Source organism: Haliaeetus leucocephalus, unplaced genomic scaffold (assembly GCF_000737465.1).
Source record: "Haliaeetus leucocephalus isolate CR32 unplaced genomic scaffold, Haliaeetus_leucocephalus-4.0 Scaffold906, whole genome shotgun sequence".
In the NCBI taxonomy this organism is placed as follows: Eukaryota; Metazoa; Chordata; class Aves; order Accipitriformes; family Accipitridae; genus Haliaeetus; species Haliaeetus leucocephalus.
The window spans coordinates 1,189,920-1,206,397 of NW_010973342.1; the positions used below are offsets into that span (position 1 = coordinate 1,189,920).

The window sequence follows — 16,478 nt, forward strand, 5'->3', positions numbered from 1 at the left end:
TGCTAATCATAATTTATTTTTCACTTCATCCATAAAATACTTGATTATAGACAGATGAGAAAAAATATTTCCATATAAGGGGTTTTCAAATTATTTAAAGATTTGCATTGACAGTAATGATACAAATAAGGTACAAATAAGTCAATCATTTTCTTAATGCACACCTATATTCATTTTGAATAACATCATGAATTAAAGCTACTTTTATATTCATCTTTAAATACACCAACTCTTCATTTTATCTCAAAATTCACAGACCCACTGTGCACAAAGACAGCAAGAATAGTGGTAACCTTTCTTCTCACCTGCTCAATCTCAGCTAGACCAGCAACTTTTGCAAAGGCACTGGAACTGTGTTCCAAAACTGGTAGAAGTTCTGCTTGCTCCTCCATCTGCTTTAGCCCGTCACAGCTACATCCTGGTGTTTCTGTTATGGTAAAGCACTGTACAACTGTAATGCCACTCCCAGACAGTTACATGAAAAACAACCCCCAAAACATATGACCAGGTGTTTTTAACAGACAAGTATTTTAGTGAGAGTATGCTCAAAACTACCTTCTCTATCATAAACATACATCACCAATGAAGCAGAGACATTAAATGAAAACAAACTCCACAAGAAAACATAAATATTAAGCTCTAAAATAAGGTATATTTGGGGTTCCCCCCTAGTTCTCAAAGCATTTAAAAATGGAAAATATATCCCATTACAGTGGGTAGATTAAAACTTATGGGTTAAACTTGCAGGTTAAAATTATTCAGTGCAGATCTGCATTTGCATAACACTGAAATTTGCTACAAAATTTCCATTAATTTATGTTGGAAGAATTTACCTGATACAATTTGCCAAGATCAGAGCTTTCACATTGTTTGGTCTGAAAAACGAATCTGACTGCTGCACAGCATTCCCAAACGCTATACTTCAGCCAGGACATGGGAAGTATCCCCTAATTCCTCATCTCTGTAGCTTCTTGAAAGTTCTAGGATTTCTTGAGAAAGCTCATATCTAAATGCTAGTATCATACTGGCAAATAGTTGTTGCTTCACCTTCCCAAGATACGTTTTCTAGATTAGGAGGTTTTTAGAAGGTCTTATACCTTCTAAGTCATGCACACCACATGAATGAAATCATCTTCACTTTTATTGCACAGAAATGAAAGCAAAAATTCTCGTTTATTTTCATACCAGACTCTTTAGCATGTAGCAGCACAACCGGAGTTTCAGTAGCTCTGTTTCTGAGTGAATCCAAGACTGCTCCCCATTTCAGATTTTGAACATCTTCCTGGGTTAGATCTCCATTCTTAATGGGAAAAGGAGGAGGAAAAGAAAAAAAACCCAGATTATAAATATACAGTGTTTGTGATATGAAAAACAGGCACATAAATTTCCTTTGCTATTTTACATTCAAAAGACCAATTATTTCATTATAATGGCTATTATTTCATACAATTTTCTCATGACAACATTTTCCAGTAAATGTCATGGTTTTAAATTTTCCCCTAATGTTTCCTTCATACTTTACAATGAGTTAAGGAAGAAATGCTGTCAGAACAGAGACTAAATTGTATGCTCATGAACAAAGAGAAAAGAAAGTCTAATCAAGTAGGGAATGAGACTAATAGTTCATTGCCCAGCTACAAAGACAACTGTTCCTAGGTTGGAAGAACTCAAAGTAGCATAATTGTTCCAAATACAATTTTCTTTTCTATTGATAATTTAATTGTAAATTTCATATTCTGTTCTTGACATTTATCTTGACTCCCTGATTGAATTCGGAAATTGTGACAATTTCTGGTACAAAGCAGATACCCTCATTGCTTGATACACAGCAAGTCATATTTCACATGCACTGTTCTCATTTTTAGTGAACAGAAGACTCAGGTTTGATCTTCTCAACAAAACACATATTGGAGGTGTTAGCCAAAACAGCTACAGTGCAGAAAACAAGCCAACACAGTCACTTTTGTCTTCCTGCACTGCAGTGCATCTAATGCCAGCAGAAAACAAACTTGGTCCCTTTGGGCTGAGCTGCAGCTTTAAAATTACATACAGATGGGAAAGGCAATGACTTCAAAGTCTTCAGTCTATAGTGAGTCAGAAAAAGCCACTTTGATTTTCTACAGGATCACCAGTGAGAATAATATTGATTTCAACCCAAGTCAGCTGCCACATTATAGTGCTCTGAGATCTTGACTGGGAGGCATGACTTAAGTGGAAACCACAACACTTCCAAGATTTCTTCCTTCATTTTCTCAGTAATATTGAAGTTAGTGTTAATTCCTTGAAACATGCTCATTCCTTTCCTCCAAGTTCACCTTTATTTCTTCCCAGATACCATTTCTTTATTGATTTGTGGGTTCTTTCAAAGAAAGTACACAAAATGATGTAAAAGATACAATGCTTGGATGCCAGGAACATCATACTGTGAAATCAAGACCTCAGCTGTCACCTGAAAGCTGTAGAAAGGTGCATCGCTTCGTGTTTCATACTTTTCCTTCACCAACACCTTCAAAAGACCCCTAACAATCACATCTAGAAACTGTCTGATAAATCAAGACACAGCCACATGGAACCAGCTGCTTTTCATGCATTTTTCTTTCAGGCATAGGTTGCAATTGGAATATTGCAGACAGGATCCTGATACCAAGTTTGGAAATTCAAATTTCCAACAAGAATTATGTGACTACACCCCTCTGTGAGATGCAGTTCACCTCTACAATACCAAAACAAAACAGCTCTGATTAGATCCAATATTATCGCATGAAGATGCAATAACGACTAAGGCTAGTTTTCAAGAATAACTGATGTGCTTGGCATTTAAATGACACAATATTTACTGATGAATCTCATATCATGTGTATTTCACAGGAGTCTGATAAGCCTGTCTTCACAAACCACTTTTTTCCTGGCTGTGAAATAGGCAAATGATCCCATTTGCTCTTTCACTGAAAAATTATATACAAGCAGCTTTCCAGAAAAGTAACAGCCTGAAAATCTTTCTTGTGTTGCACACAATTTCTCACTTTTATAGCTGTTGATGGAGTATGATGAGCTCAGGTAGGATTTTCTTGTAACTATTTTGGCTTGAGTACTACAAGATCAAGGTAATGAGATTAGGAAATTCTATTTTAACAGGTGCTAGTAAAACACAAGATAAGGGGGAAAAGCCCTCTTCAGTTTTACAGTACAACACCAGATGTCTCCCTCCTCCTTTTATCATAGATATTGAAATTTTTTCCCTGCTATCTCAAGCCATTTTCTACTAGAAAAATCTAAGTGAATTAGTAGCAGTACCAAAAGAGGAGGAAAAGACAACCAGAAAGGCAGAAGGCACAAGATTTGATGCTGGTGATGCTATACACAGCATTTAAGGAACACAACCTACTGTGCAACAGACCAAAGTAAACCAGCTTAATGCAAATTATGGTGTGTTCATTTATACCAAAGACTGGGTAACTGACACTCAGTACCCTGCTACAACAACACAGCTGTAAATTAATACTTAGAAAATAAATGGTTAGAAAACTTTGTGTAGAGGAAAAAATAACCTTTTATTAGGGTACAGCATAGAATGAAAGAGATTTAGCCCTGTTTCTTGAAAACTTGTTGGATTAGTCTCTGGCAATTAGTTGATATATCTTGCTTTCACACCTTCAAATAACTCAACATTTACTTTCTCCTTTTCTCAATTTTCTCAAACCAATAGTAATTCTCCAGTATTTCTTCCCTGGCTCTGAAAGCCCTCACTCCTCCTGATTTTAGCTGTGCGGTCTCCTCATAGTGCACTTGGTTGTTGTACCTCTTTACAAGACAGTGCAAGTCCCTCTAGAAATATCTTAAAATATTTTCAAACCTTATTCTTCATTCCCAAGAAAAAGTGAACTCACTAGTTAAAGTAACCGTAGCAGCAGCTCGGGTTAAGTATAAAAATAAGCAACAGCAGTCGGTCTTTCTGCCACCTCAGGGCAGCTGTGGAGACACACGCTGTGAGGCACAGCTTCCGAGCTCTCCACAAAAGTCACTCGTGCTGCCGGTTACTGCAGGATGATCTTACCACTCTTTCTCTCTCACACAAAGACAACATCCTTGGAGTTCACTTCTTTGGGAGTGTAGAGCCACTAGTGGTACAAAATAACCATGTCTGCAAAGGTGCGTTCAACTACCAGGTTAAAAACTTTGTCTTTATTTCTTCTAGCTTTTACAGACAAAAGATCCTCTCTACCTTCTCCCAGTTCTGATTGTCCTCCTATACTAAAGGGGTTTTGTTCATGCCCATTACCTCTTGGTTAACTGCAGTTAAAATCAGGAGAGTTCTTGGGATATCAGGTCACCATTTGAATGGAGTGGCCGAGTGTGAGGCTTAGCTGATTTCACTGTATTTAACAAATCCTCTACCCTCCACCTTAGTGCATAAAGAATAAAACTTTGTTTGAGTCCCCTCTGTGAAAAGAATTGTTCTTTGTCAGCAAAATGAATTGGCAGAAGCTGAATGCCATATTACAGCATATGCAGAGCTTTCCCATGCAATGCTGGAGTGAAGTGCTTGAAGCAAACAAGTCCTATTCAGTGTATTCAGGGCATATCACAACGCTACGGAGCTACAAACCATTGAATATCTCAACTCACTCCCAGTCATGAATACTGTATCCATCTTCCCTTGTTTACCATTATCTAGAAAATCCATAGACAAGATTTATTGTCAGCTGTGCTTTTTTCTTCAGCATTTGGGCATGAATAACATGTGAAAACTCACCCAACCATATGTGTATTTCTCCACTGAATGGTGTCCACAAGACAGAGGTCTCCGAAGGTCTTCTAGGCTCTACTTCTAGTGCAAACTGAGTGAAACCTTTTGCCTTAGGCACGTCACTTAAAAACTTAAGGAAACAAGATTTGTGAAGTGCCCCCAATGTGCACCTAATAAAAGCACTGATGCAATGAAGCTCCAACTACTGATGCCAGTGAGTGTGAATCAGACACTGTGAAGTACTAATGCATCAACAGAAATAAAGGAAAAAAATGCAGGAAGGAAAAAGCCTCACAATTGCATCTTGATTGCACACCTAATGACAAGTGTAATCCAGGGTGATATAAAGATAAAAGCTAATTATATTTTGCCTTATTTTTACTTACCAGGTCAACACTGTCATCTCCATTCTCCAATTTTGTAAGTTGTGAGTCCTTTTCTTTCTTATTTTTCAATGTCACCCTACCTTGATCTTTTAAAGCCCTATTTTCATCCAAAAGCTCTTCCATTTTTTCCTGTAGTTTGATTTCAGATAATTTCAGACTATAAACATGATGGCAAGATTCTTCCAATTTTCTTCTGAGAAAGTCTTCAGTGTCCTGAAAGCACTGGAGTTCAGTCAGCAGGTCTGCCTGTTCTCTTCTGTTGTCCTCCTCTTCTTCTCTTAAGAACTTCAGATTTTGCTGAAAGGCCTTGAGGTGGCTTTTCATGTCACACTCCATGTTTTCAATGCAAGTCTTCAATTCCATTACTTCCACATCAGAGTGTTTATAGCCTTGAGTCTCAATGGATGCTGATTCCAGCTTCTGCTGGAAATACTGCACCATTCCCTCTTCTAACTCGGATGTCAAAAGAGCAATATGGGCACTAAGATCGAGGACTTGCTTTTCCAGCCTAGATACCTCACTCCGAAGGTAACATTCCCTTTCTCTCAGCACTGCTGTCTGTTGTCTCTGCCTTTGTTTGTAGTGCTCAAAATACTCTGACTGGCTTTTTATTTCATCTTCTTTTGTCTTTAGCTGCTCCTGAAGCCAATGTAATTTTTCCTTTTGCTTCTTCTCTGACTTTTCTTGGGTTTTAACCTGTAATTTCAGTGAGTTGTATGGTTAACATCTTAATACCAAATCTCTTCTTCCCTTATCATTTTTCTTAATTTTGCAATAATTCTGCCCTTGTTTTCTGAAAACTAAGGAATGACATAAGTAGAAATTTTTTCAAGCCAGTAAAATCTTGCATTTAGAGCAAAACTGACCTACTGTTTTGTCATTTCAGCCATCACTGAAACATCTCAGTCGGAAACAAACAAACAAAACACAAACTCACCCACATCATCTACTACTATATAAAATACAGGAAGTTTTTAAACACTTTCTTTTGCATGTTCTACAGTACATATTAAATCAAAAGAAATCTTTGAACTGGAATTCATACAGCTGGCTCTGAACTACACAGTAACAGATCCTTAACACTGACAGTAGTGTAGCACTGACATGTTACAGGCAGAGAAGCTGTGGTTCTATTATAGAAAACAGAACACGCACTTTCCAGAGACCAAGGTTTTGCCCTTTGCCTTCAGCATACCCCTCATCTGTCAGCTCCTTGTACAAACCCCCTGAAAAAGGAGAAAGGAACAGATGCCTTTTGAATCAGTTTGAGAAAGACTTTGGTATTTTCATTTGCACCAAAGTGTGTTTGAACACAGAGATACACAGAGGTGAAAGATGTCATTGAAAGACAGAGGAGGCTTTCATGCTGCCCATGCTGCCCTTGTTTTGAGCAGAGTAAGAGCCACCAGTATCACAGGGCCATTGTGGCAACTTTGAAGCAAGACTGAAGGCAGCGAGACATTACTGTATTTCTTCAAGGACTTCTTTAGGTCAGTCTTTTTGTTCTTCGGTACTTTCCCATCTGAGGGGTTCACCAGCAAGGACAGTACAGGAGGAACGCTAGCCTGAAATGTTATGCAAAGTCAGGTAGGTGTGGGATAATACTTTGTTTGGTTAACTGTTGATGGAAATATATGTCTGTCTAAGCTTCCTGAGTCTTGAAAAATATATGTCACTTTTAATTAAAAAAGCGAAGACTATTGTTCATTCTTATGAGCCTTGCCGCATGGTACTAGTGTCCTGTCAGAGTATTCAACTTTGACCTAAAATGCTGAGAAAATGAAAGTGTATCTTATGATAAACAGAATCAAAAGACATTGTTTCACTGTAGACTGTCCCTGAAAAACTTTCATTTTTTCTCCATTGCCATGGATCCATCCAACGAGCCGTGCAAACTAGGTAAAAATGCCTGTTGTATATGTTATCAGCCAACAGCTGACCTTCCTGATACAAAATATTGCTGTGAAGAAGTACTAGCACTCGGGAGAATGGAAGGCTTTCCATGCAGAGCTGACAATTTCAGAACAGACACGGGGGAGAGGGAGTTGCGAGGGCATATGCAATCAGCAGTGGGATGTTCTTGGCTATGAGGGAGCGGGTCAGCTTGCTCCAGCAAAGGGCACTCTGCGGAGGAAGGCTCTCACCGGCGGGGGTTTGCAGAGTGGCGGCCCACATGACAATGCATCACAGGAAAGAAGGTAAGACCCAAACCAGTCTGGGAAAGCTGGAAGAGGACACAACGCTAAGCAGGAAGCTTAAAGTGGATGCAACAGCAGGTGGGGCCCAGCTTGAAAATGCATGAGCAATTCAAGACTCATCTGACGGGCTGAGCAGCTGCATTTTATCCAGAAAACAGGCTGTGTTAGCTGTGTTGTGCTGTTGTATCACATGTGGTAGGGAATCAAAAAAATGCTTCATTATGGGGCTGGAAAGATAAAGTCTGACCCAGGGAGAAGGAGTACACTGAGTGGGTTCTGGGGAGAAAGAAGGAAGTGGGAGCATATATCAGAGATCAAGGGCCTGAATGAGAGGAATAATGGTAATACTGTCAAAAGTATTACAGAAATAGAAAGTGGGGCAAAAAAGACCAAAAAGTTCTTCCGATTCCTCTTGTTGTAGAAAAAGAGAAAGGCTGAGATGATTTATTGCTTAAAACCAGAGAGGTCACTGGATATGAGATGATTGACTTATAAATTATTACCACAAAGAGAAGCTAAACTAGGTCATTTGAAACAATATCCTCCTCACCAAGTTGATCAGGTCCTCCTGAATGTCTCGCAGTTTCCCTTTAACACGCACATTTGCATTTTCAACCTGGTGCAACTTCACGTTTAGTTGATCAATCGTCACAAGAAGTGTTTTGTGTGACAGCTCCAGCTCTTTCATCCTGTGATAGTGAGAATGAAGATCTTTGCTAAGTAAATACCACACAGTACAGTTCCAGATGGATAAGCAGTCATCAGCAATCCATTAATTTATCTTTATTTTTCCATTTTTCTCCCAACAATAAAATAGTAACAAATTGTTGATCACTAATAATAAACACTCAATTCTTAACAAGTCTACTGGGGTTTGCACATTATACTGGAGACGCTCAAAAATGTTAAAGACAACGTCTATGTTCATTCTCTCTCTGCTGGCTTAATATGAAAACCATAAGCAAACACATTTAAAAGTTTTCGTGCTTCACCCCCAGCCAGCAACTAAGCACCACGCAGCCGCTCACTCACTCCCCCCCCATCCAGTGGGATGGGGGAGAAAATCAGGAAAAGAAGTAAAACTCCTGGGTTGAGATGAGAACGATTTAATAGAACAGAAAAGAAGAAACTAATAATGATAATGATAACACTAATAAAATGACAACAGTAGTAATAAAAAGATTGAAATGTACAAACGATGCGCAGGGCAATTGCTCACCACCCGCCGACCGACACCCAGCCAGTCCCCGAGCGGCGAATCCCTGCCCCCCACTTCCCAGTTCCTAAACTAGATGGGATGTCACATGGTATGGAATACACTGTTGGGCAGTTTGGGTCAGGTGCCCTGGCTGGGCATGAGAAGCTGAAAAATCCTTGACTATAGTCTAAACACTACTGAGCAACAAATGACAACATCAGTGTTACCAACATTCTTCACATCCTGAACTCAAAACATAGCACTGTACCAGCTACTAGGAAGACAGTTAACTCTATCCCAGCTGAAACCAGGACACAAGATTAATGTTCACTGAAGCTTGGCATGCTATATGACGTAACAACTTACCATAAAGACAACCACAACACTTTGGTCTCTATGTATCTGATCATAGGATTTTGCTATGTTCACAGTTAGCAAATTCAAATTTTATGATGACAGTAAATGTTTCCCATCAAAACTACGATTACAGGTAACCCACAAGTAACTGTGTGTTTTACTGACTAAAGGGAAAACATCTTAATTGTAACATACCTCACAACGGGTACTGAAACCTATAGTGCATAACTGCATTGACTTTGTCCACAAAGCTGGATTTTGATAAAATATAGGTTCACTTCACCTGTTGCTATTAAAATGGTAGTGTAACATGATGTGGTGTGATGTGATGGGATTCCTCTACACAGGAGGAACACCTAAGATAATTTTATGAGAGCAAGCTTCATGTTTTCCTTAAGGTTTTCTGTCCGTTTTCAGCCTACACATCAAAATTTTCTCAATGCTTTAAACAGTTGTGAATTCTAAACCAACATTTTCTTGTTACTGAGAATTTTTTTCCAGCCTCTCATCTCCTGTGGCAGGTACTAAAGCCTCCTCTTCTCATCTCAGAGATGCACACATTACCCCCTATGCCCCTCAGGACTGTGCTGTACCATATCTTCTTCCTTGAATTTCTTCATTCAACCTTGAACAGTCTTCCACTCGGCTCCCCTGCTCATTTCTCTCTTCTAGCTTTGTTTTACTGCCCCTACCTGCCAAATTTCCAGCTACCTCCATCCCAGCATGACAACACTACCTTCATTCAAAAATCTCACATAAAAACATATTTCTGAAGCAACAGGATTCAGATAGAAAACACATCATTAAATAAGTAGCTATTCATGTATCAAAGTAAACCTGATAAGGTCCTCCCCACCACAAGCACTGCATAATCTAACACTGGTATCAAAGGAAACGGGGCCACATCAGCCCAAAACTCTGCCCTGGCTAGTTTCAACTACTGACTCTGCTTCTCTTTTTTTTTTTCCAACAGTTCTGCCTTCCACATCATTCCTTATCTCACCTGTCTGTGCTTCAGCCACAAGAACTTCAGGCACAGGATTTCTTTTCTTTCTACTGGCCACCCAAGATCCCTGAAAATGGGCTTCCTATACCCTGGGCAAGTTTCAGCTCATCATTTGCTCTCCTTGAACTGTTCTCTCATATTTTCTTTGTTTTGGTATTAAAGAAAGTTCTTCCCATCTTCCCCTCCCCTAAATCTTTGTTAAAATAGGCCTATTCCTATGAAAGCTTCCATTTCAAAAAAGATTCATTATTATTTTGACAAAAAGCCCATTATTAAAACACTTCTGGCCAAATCCCTTGATGAATCAAAGCGATTAAGAAATCATACAAATAATTATTTTGAATGCAATTTATATTTTCTATCCTTTAAACTATTTGGCTTTGTTTAGAACAGTGCAGTTGCTGACTACTAAAACCTTGATCTTATTATTCTAGTCAACTACATAATTAATGCTTAATGGCACAGTTAGCTACTGTAATGATTAGCATTAACATACTAAACTAGATGAAGCTTTCTGAAACAATGGACTTTTTTTGCAACACAAAATTCCAAATTAACTCTTAAAAGGAAAGGGATATATTTTACAAACAGAATTTACACTTTAGAAGTATTTAAGAATGAAACATCCTGAGAAAGCTGTCTGGTTATTTGCAACAAGATCTTAGATCATGCTGTAAATCCGATTAAAACAATAAAAACAAAAAATTGAATACTGCATTTCTATTCTGACAGCTACACAAAACACATACATGCATCTTATCAGGCACCCTAAAAACACATAAAGTTTTTCTTTTTGCTAGTGTTCCATGTATCATTTGACAGCCAGTACATGGGGCAAAGGGAAGAGTACATTTGTCATATCACATTAATTTTGAATGCAAACCCCCCTTTTATTTACCTATTTCTTAGGACAGAATCTGACTCCACATAGTCCTCTAGAACACCTTTCAGTTTTTGCTCCGACTTTTCCAGCTCTTTTATTCTGAGGTTCAAATTCTCTTCTCCAGCACTGTTTACTTTTTTATCAGGTATGCTTGCATCTTCTAATTCCTGGAAAATCCATGAAGTATCAATTTTAACATTGAAATTCTGGATATCAAATCCTTCATTACTGGGCATTTTAATACAGTAATAAAATTCTTGTTCTCTTCCAGATGAAGGATCCATGATGAAAGAAACCCAAATTATTAGGTTCTCAATGTACTGCAGTCTGAGCACGCAATAAGAGTCTAAGCCTCTAATGACAAAATGAACAGTCCTTCTTGATTCTGAACAAATTTATTATTTATGAGAGAGTCTCATTTCATTAGCCCCAAAGTAATTCAGCATGTATGAAAGGAGTTGCAGTTCACAACATGAGATCCCCATAAAAGATTCAATTAGACTAATTCATGAAGGAATTAGGCATCGAAGTTTTGAAAAGAGGATGATTTTCTACTAAATAGAGGAGTTCATAAAATTGAGTATGTTTATCACAAAAAAAATCGTATTTATTTTGGATAAACGTCTGATGTTTTTATTGTTTCAAGACAGAAGATTTTAAAAAAGATATTTCCCATTCAAAAGGCAATCTATGACTATTTCAGTATATTTAACTGGTATTTTGGAATTCTGCATTCAGTATTTTACTTAAAAGTCTACTTCACCTCTGAGAGGTTATGAAACCATGCCTAAAATGAATTCTTACACTTGGGCTTGGGAAGGCAGCTTTGCCTCTTTTAGCAGTAGCTGTAAAAGTCCTTCAGCCTGCAGTTCACCTTCATTTACAGAAACTCTCTTCATTAAGTTGTATTGTGTTTGTGTGGCAAGGTTTTGGTAGCAGGGGAGGGGGCTGCAGGGGTGGCTTCTGTGAGAAGCTGCCGGAAGCTTCCCCTATGTCTGACAGAGCCAATGCCAGCCGGCTCCAAGACGGACCCGCTGCTGGCCAAGGCCGAGCCCATCAGCGGCGGTGGTAGTGCCTCTGGAATAACAGATTCAAGAAGGAGAAACCTGCAGCAGAGAGGGGAGTGGAATGTGAGAGAAAACCTTCTGCAGATACTGAGATCGGTGAAGAAGGAGGGGGAGGAGGAGCGGGGGAGGAGGGGCTGCCCCTGCAGCCCGTGGTGAGATGGCAGGTTGTCCCCCCCAGCCCATGGAGGGGAGGGGAGGAGCAGATGCCCACCTGCAGCCTGGGGAGGACCCAACGCTGGAGCAGGGGGATGGATACCCCCGAAGATGGCCGAGACTCCATGGGAAAGCCTGCGCTGGAGCAGTCTGTCCCTGAAGGACTGCAGCCCACAGAAAGGACTCATGCCAGGGAAGTTTGTGAAGAACTGCAGCCAGTGGGAAGGACCCATGTTGGAGAAGTTCATGGAGGACTGTCTCCCGTGGGAGGGACCCCACGCTGGAGCAGGGGAAGAGTGAGGAGTCCTGCCCCTGAGGAGGAAGGAGCGGCAGAGACAACGTGTGATGAACTGACCCCAACCCCCATTCCCCATCCCCCTGTGCTGCTGGCAGGGAGCAGTAGAGAAAATTGGGAGTGAAGTTGAGCCCAGGAAGAAGGGAGGGGTGGGGGAAAGTGTTTTAAGATTTGGTTTTATTTCTTGTTATCCTGCTCTGATTGGATTGGTTACAAATTAAATTGATTTTGCTTTTTTTCCCCAAGTTGAGTCTGGTTTTTGCCCGTGACCATAACTGGTGAGTGTCCTGTCCTTATCTCAACCCACAAGCCTTTCCTTATATTTTCTCCTGCCCATCCCACTGAGGAGGAGGATTGAGCAAGTGGCCACGTGGTGCTTTGTTGCCGGCAGAGCTTAAACCATGACATAAGTATAGTCCTATAACTCACATCTGTGAAATGCCTTTGCTTTTGCTACATTTGTATTGATTTGGAATTGGATCTGTAATTGGAATTCAACCACTGAGTTTGGGCCTATTCTCCAGAAAATAATGCAATTACTTTTCTCTTTTTTCTTTTTTTTGTAAACAGGTGCTGAATCTATAGAGCAAAGAAAAAGAAGAAAAAAAGTAACATTTATTTTTGCCACTGAAGAGCAGAAAATAGCACAAAATCAATGCAAAAAGGATAAACAAATAGTTCTTCTCTTATTGTCCCATGTTTTGATATGTGCTATTCACACATATAATGAATTACATAGAATTTTATTCTTTTGGCCAATTATATCACTCACTGGCCTTATGTCAACCACACAAGGACAAAGAGCTGAAAAGATTCATCCACTCCTCGGTCCCTTGAGAAGCCATATTTAAAAGCTACAAGTGTGGAAAGACAAACGAAGTATAAATCCACATGGACAACACAGTTCAAACCACTTTGTGATCTTCTCTAGACTTAGCAAGCCTTGCTTCTCAGAGACCATGCATTCCTGAGACCTGTAGACGAAATCATGGCTCTCCCCTGGCCTGTATAATTTCCCAAATGGAACAGTATCTTTGATTTTGAGCTCCTTGAGACACTAATATTTTATCTGTATTTATTATTTGTAAAGTGAACAAACATCCTGCTCCCTGACAATGGGCTTCCCTCAACACTAATGCAAAAGGAATATATAATAACAGTGAACACTGTAACTCTGCTCATTAACAATTTACAGTGGAAGCCAAATTAATGTAACTTTCATTAGGCTGTGCCCCCGCCTAATATCCAACTCATAAGCTGTAAAAACAAAAATTCTTAGTGGTATATTTTGCAGAAAGTAGCCAACAGATAAAAGCAGTGAGGATGGACCAGGCAGGAAATAAACTGACACTTAAAATCATTACACTGATTTCTACTCACATATTTCTAGTACATGTTCCTGTTTGTAAGTGCACTTTTATTCACTGATATAATGAAAGTTAATACAACAATTTCTAAAGCTGATCACAAACCTCATGATCCATTAAGCTCTACACTTCTGATGCTTCATCCTGAAAACTACTGAGTACTTCAGCATAAAACCAGGAAAGCTGTTATGACTGATATCAGAAATGAAAAACTTATTGTTTCCTTCTTCGTTTATACAGCTGGGACACGTGATTTAAAAGCTGTGTCACAGAACGTGAAAATCAGGCCCAGCATCTTGCATGGACTGAATCGAGTCAGTTAACACACATTATAGAGCTGTTCGCAGCTCTATAATAAATACCAATGGATAGTAAGACTGGAATGATATATGTAGTTTTCCAAAACTACAAGTCCTGCTAGCTCAGAGCAGAATAAAAACATCCTGAATGTCGTGGAAAATGTCACCCAAATCAGCCAGTTCCTTTGACACAACTGCCACGTGTGAATTACAATGTAATAAAACACACACACACAAAAGAAAACAAAACTGCTCCTACCTTTTCTACTTTGTGAGAAGACCATCTCCTGTCCCTGCAGTGCGCTTACCGTTGCAGCCACATGCTCTGACTATCCCATGTTTGTGCTTATAGTTTCATTTCCAAAGCAGTGATGACCAAAACTATGTCTACGAGAAGAAAGAGTGTTTCTTTGCCAAGTGAATCACTTTGCAATTTCTGTTCCTTCATCAGCACCTGGTTTGGTTATCTCAAGCTCTGTTTATCTCCCGTTGCGGTCCTTCTCTTCAGAGTAATGCCAAAACTCTTCCTTTTGCAGTGAAGACCTCATTTTTCCACATTCTGTCATCACACTGCTAAAAGCTTTAACTAAACCATGAAAAATCTCTATTTGAAAACACATTCTCTAAATGCTTGCTCCTTTCGAAGAATGCATTGTGAGCAATACATTCTTTTGGGGATCAAGTTTCCAAAGTCCTGCATGATCCCTGTTTCCAATTTGAATTGTGCTTTGTACCAGGAAACAGGGTTATCCAGTCCCTCACACAAGCCACAGTTTGCTGCATCGGACTGAATCAATCTTGTGGAGTGCCTCAGCTCCTTCAGCAGGTAAATGATCTTGTTTGGTGATTCTTTGTGAAGAGTACATCTCTGGTCTTACTTCAGAGCCTAAAAATTATCTGAGAAGACTGGCTTCTTTTGAGGCTGATTCCTGCACCTTCAACAGTGAGATATTCAGTTGCTATGAGAAATCTTTTCCTCAGTTTTCTTTGTGCTGCCTTGATTGTTCTTTGCCTTATCTTATTTTTTTCAATCATGATTTCCACTTTATGTGATGTATTGTCGTAACCATCTTATTCCACTCTATGTTCATGTTGGAGTTCAGTGTGTCCATGGAAGCAGACTTGTTTCTCTGTAGCTTTCTATGTAGCCCTTTTAACACAAAGATGATTTTCAAGAAAATGTGAGAGAGGAGAAAGTTATCTTTTAATATTGTGCTCTTAATATTTTCAGCGTGCCTCAACATTCCAGAAATAATTAAAATTATCTATTTCTTCATATTGCCTTTCCAGCTCTGACACAATGATTTGCTTTTCCCTCTTTGAAAGAAAAGCCTAAACTTTCTGAGTTTTCTAACCATTCTCCATCTTAAACAACTCTTTTCAAGTTTCATTTTTTCACTCTGTGCTTCACCCAAAATTTTTCTTTCAGTTCAGGTGTTCAATGTCCTTGACTGTTTATCTACCTCTGCTGCTTGAGGTTGTGCCATTTTTGCTTCCTGGTAGCTAATGTCAACATTTTTTTATTTCACCTGGGAGGATGCCACGATTTCCAAATATTTATTTCCAACTATTTCTCTGCTTATCACATTTGTCTACACACCCATTTCTTCAAGCCCCTCTTTCTTCTTGAAGAGATAACTGAGCACAGCGCATCATGCATTCTCTTTTTTTGACCTCTCAGGCCACCTCAGGATCTTCCATTCTTCTAGTGCTATCTTTACAAGTTATTGCCTTAATTTTCAACAAACATTCAAAAAATCTTTTCTCCTATGCAGTTTTTACCCACTTCAAAGTTTTCTTAGTTCAATCTACCATCTTGCCTTCCTCCAAAACCCATCTCTTCTCCATCTGTGGATTTCCAACTTATGAATTTAATATGAATTTTTCCACTGCAGGGTTGTAAATCTCTATTTGTTTCCAACTTTGAACAGTTTTTTTCCTGTCAGCTATTTACTATAGAGAACTTATTGTCAAACACTTAGCTTTTTTATATAGATATTAAAAAGGAGATTCTGTGTTTCCTGGGTGAAATGCAAACCACGTTTGTTGAAAGCATGCAGTATGGAGACAAAGATCTCAGTACTGTAAGAAAACCATTTGGTAGATAACAGTTCACATAGCAGCCAGTAATTGCACTTGTATTTTTTCCAGTGTTTGATTGGTGTGAGAGTGTAAATTCTGTTTAGACTTTTTTCAGTGTTTATGATGTGCTGGTCCTTATTTGATTATCAAATCATTCCAGCTTGAAGCTATATCTTAAAAAAAATCTCTAATTTTAAATTCAAATATTTTGCAGCTTCAAGTATTATGCAAACTGTTTTATGAAAAAAAAATGCACCAATTTAAAGCTGCTCTATAAATATTTTCTGTATTTTTGCACGTGGACTCAGCTGTTCACTCCATAGGTTCTTTTAATAGCCTGTATACAAAAAAAAAAAACAACAAACAAAAACAACAAAACAAAAACAAGAAAAAAGCCTGTTGAGTTTTAGAGAGATAACATTAATTTAGAAATAAGTGTT

The 16,478-nt window shown here is 38.9% G+C and overlaps 2 protein-coding genes across 11 annotated transcripts in view; both read right to left on the minus strand.

Annotated features, from left to right (window-relative positions):
• Nucleotides 1–16,276, minus strand: part of LOC104841662 (chromosome unknown open reading frame, human C4orf50) — a 40,740-nt gene extending 24,464 nt beyond the window's left edge. For 2 of the 3 annotated variants that reach the window (XM_010583467.1, XM_010583469.1), the window contains exons 1-6: nucleotides 14,216–16,276; nucleotides 10,791–10,942; nucleotides 7,882–8,020; nucleotides 5,134–5,829; nucleotides 1,186–1,300; nucleotides 306–427 (exon numbers count right to left, since the gene is read on the minus strand). In XM_010583467.1, the coding sequence (XP_010581769.1) occupies nucleotides 306–427; nucleotides 1,186–1,300; nucleotides 5,134–5,829; nucleotides 7,882–8,019 (1,071 nt within the window). In that variant the 5' untranslated portion in view covers nucleotide 8,020; nucleotides 10,791–10,942; nucleotides 14,216–16,276. The remainder of the gene's footprint in view (nucleotides 1–305; nucleotides 428–1,185; nucleotides 1,301–5,133; nucleotides 5,830–7,881; nucleotides 8,021–10,790; nucleotides 10,943–14,215) is intronic. The other variant, XM_010583468.1, reaches the window with a different exon arrangement.
• Nucleotides 16,277–16,478, minus strand: part of JAKMIP1 (janus kinase and microtubule interacting protein 1) — a 161,726-nt gene continuing 161,524 nt past the window's right edge. For 7 of the 8 annotated variants that reach the window (XM_010583472.1, XM_010583474.1, XM_010583479.1 and 4 more), the window contains one exon: nucleotides 16,277–16,375. In XM_010583472.1, coding sequence (XP_010581774.1) covers nucleotides 16,343–16,375 — 33 coding nt within the window. In that variant the 3' untranslated portion in view covers nucleotides 16,277–16,342. The remainder of the gene's footprint in view (nucleotides 16,376–16,478) is intronic. The other variant, XM_010583478.1, reaches the window with a different exon arrangement.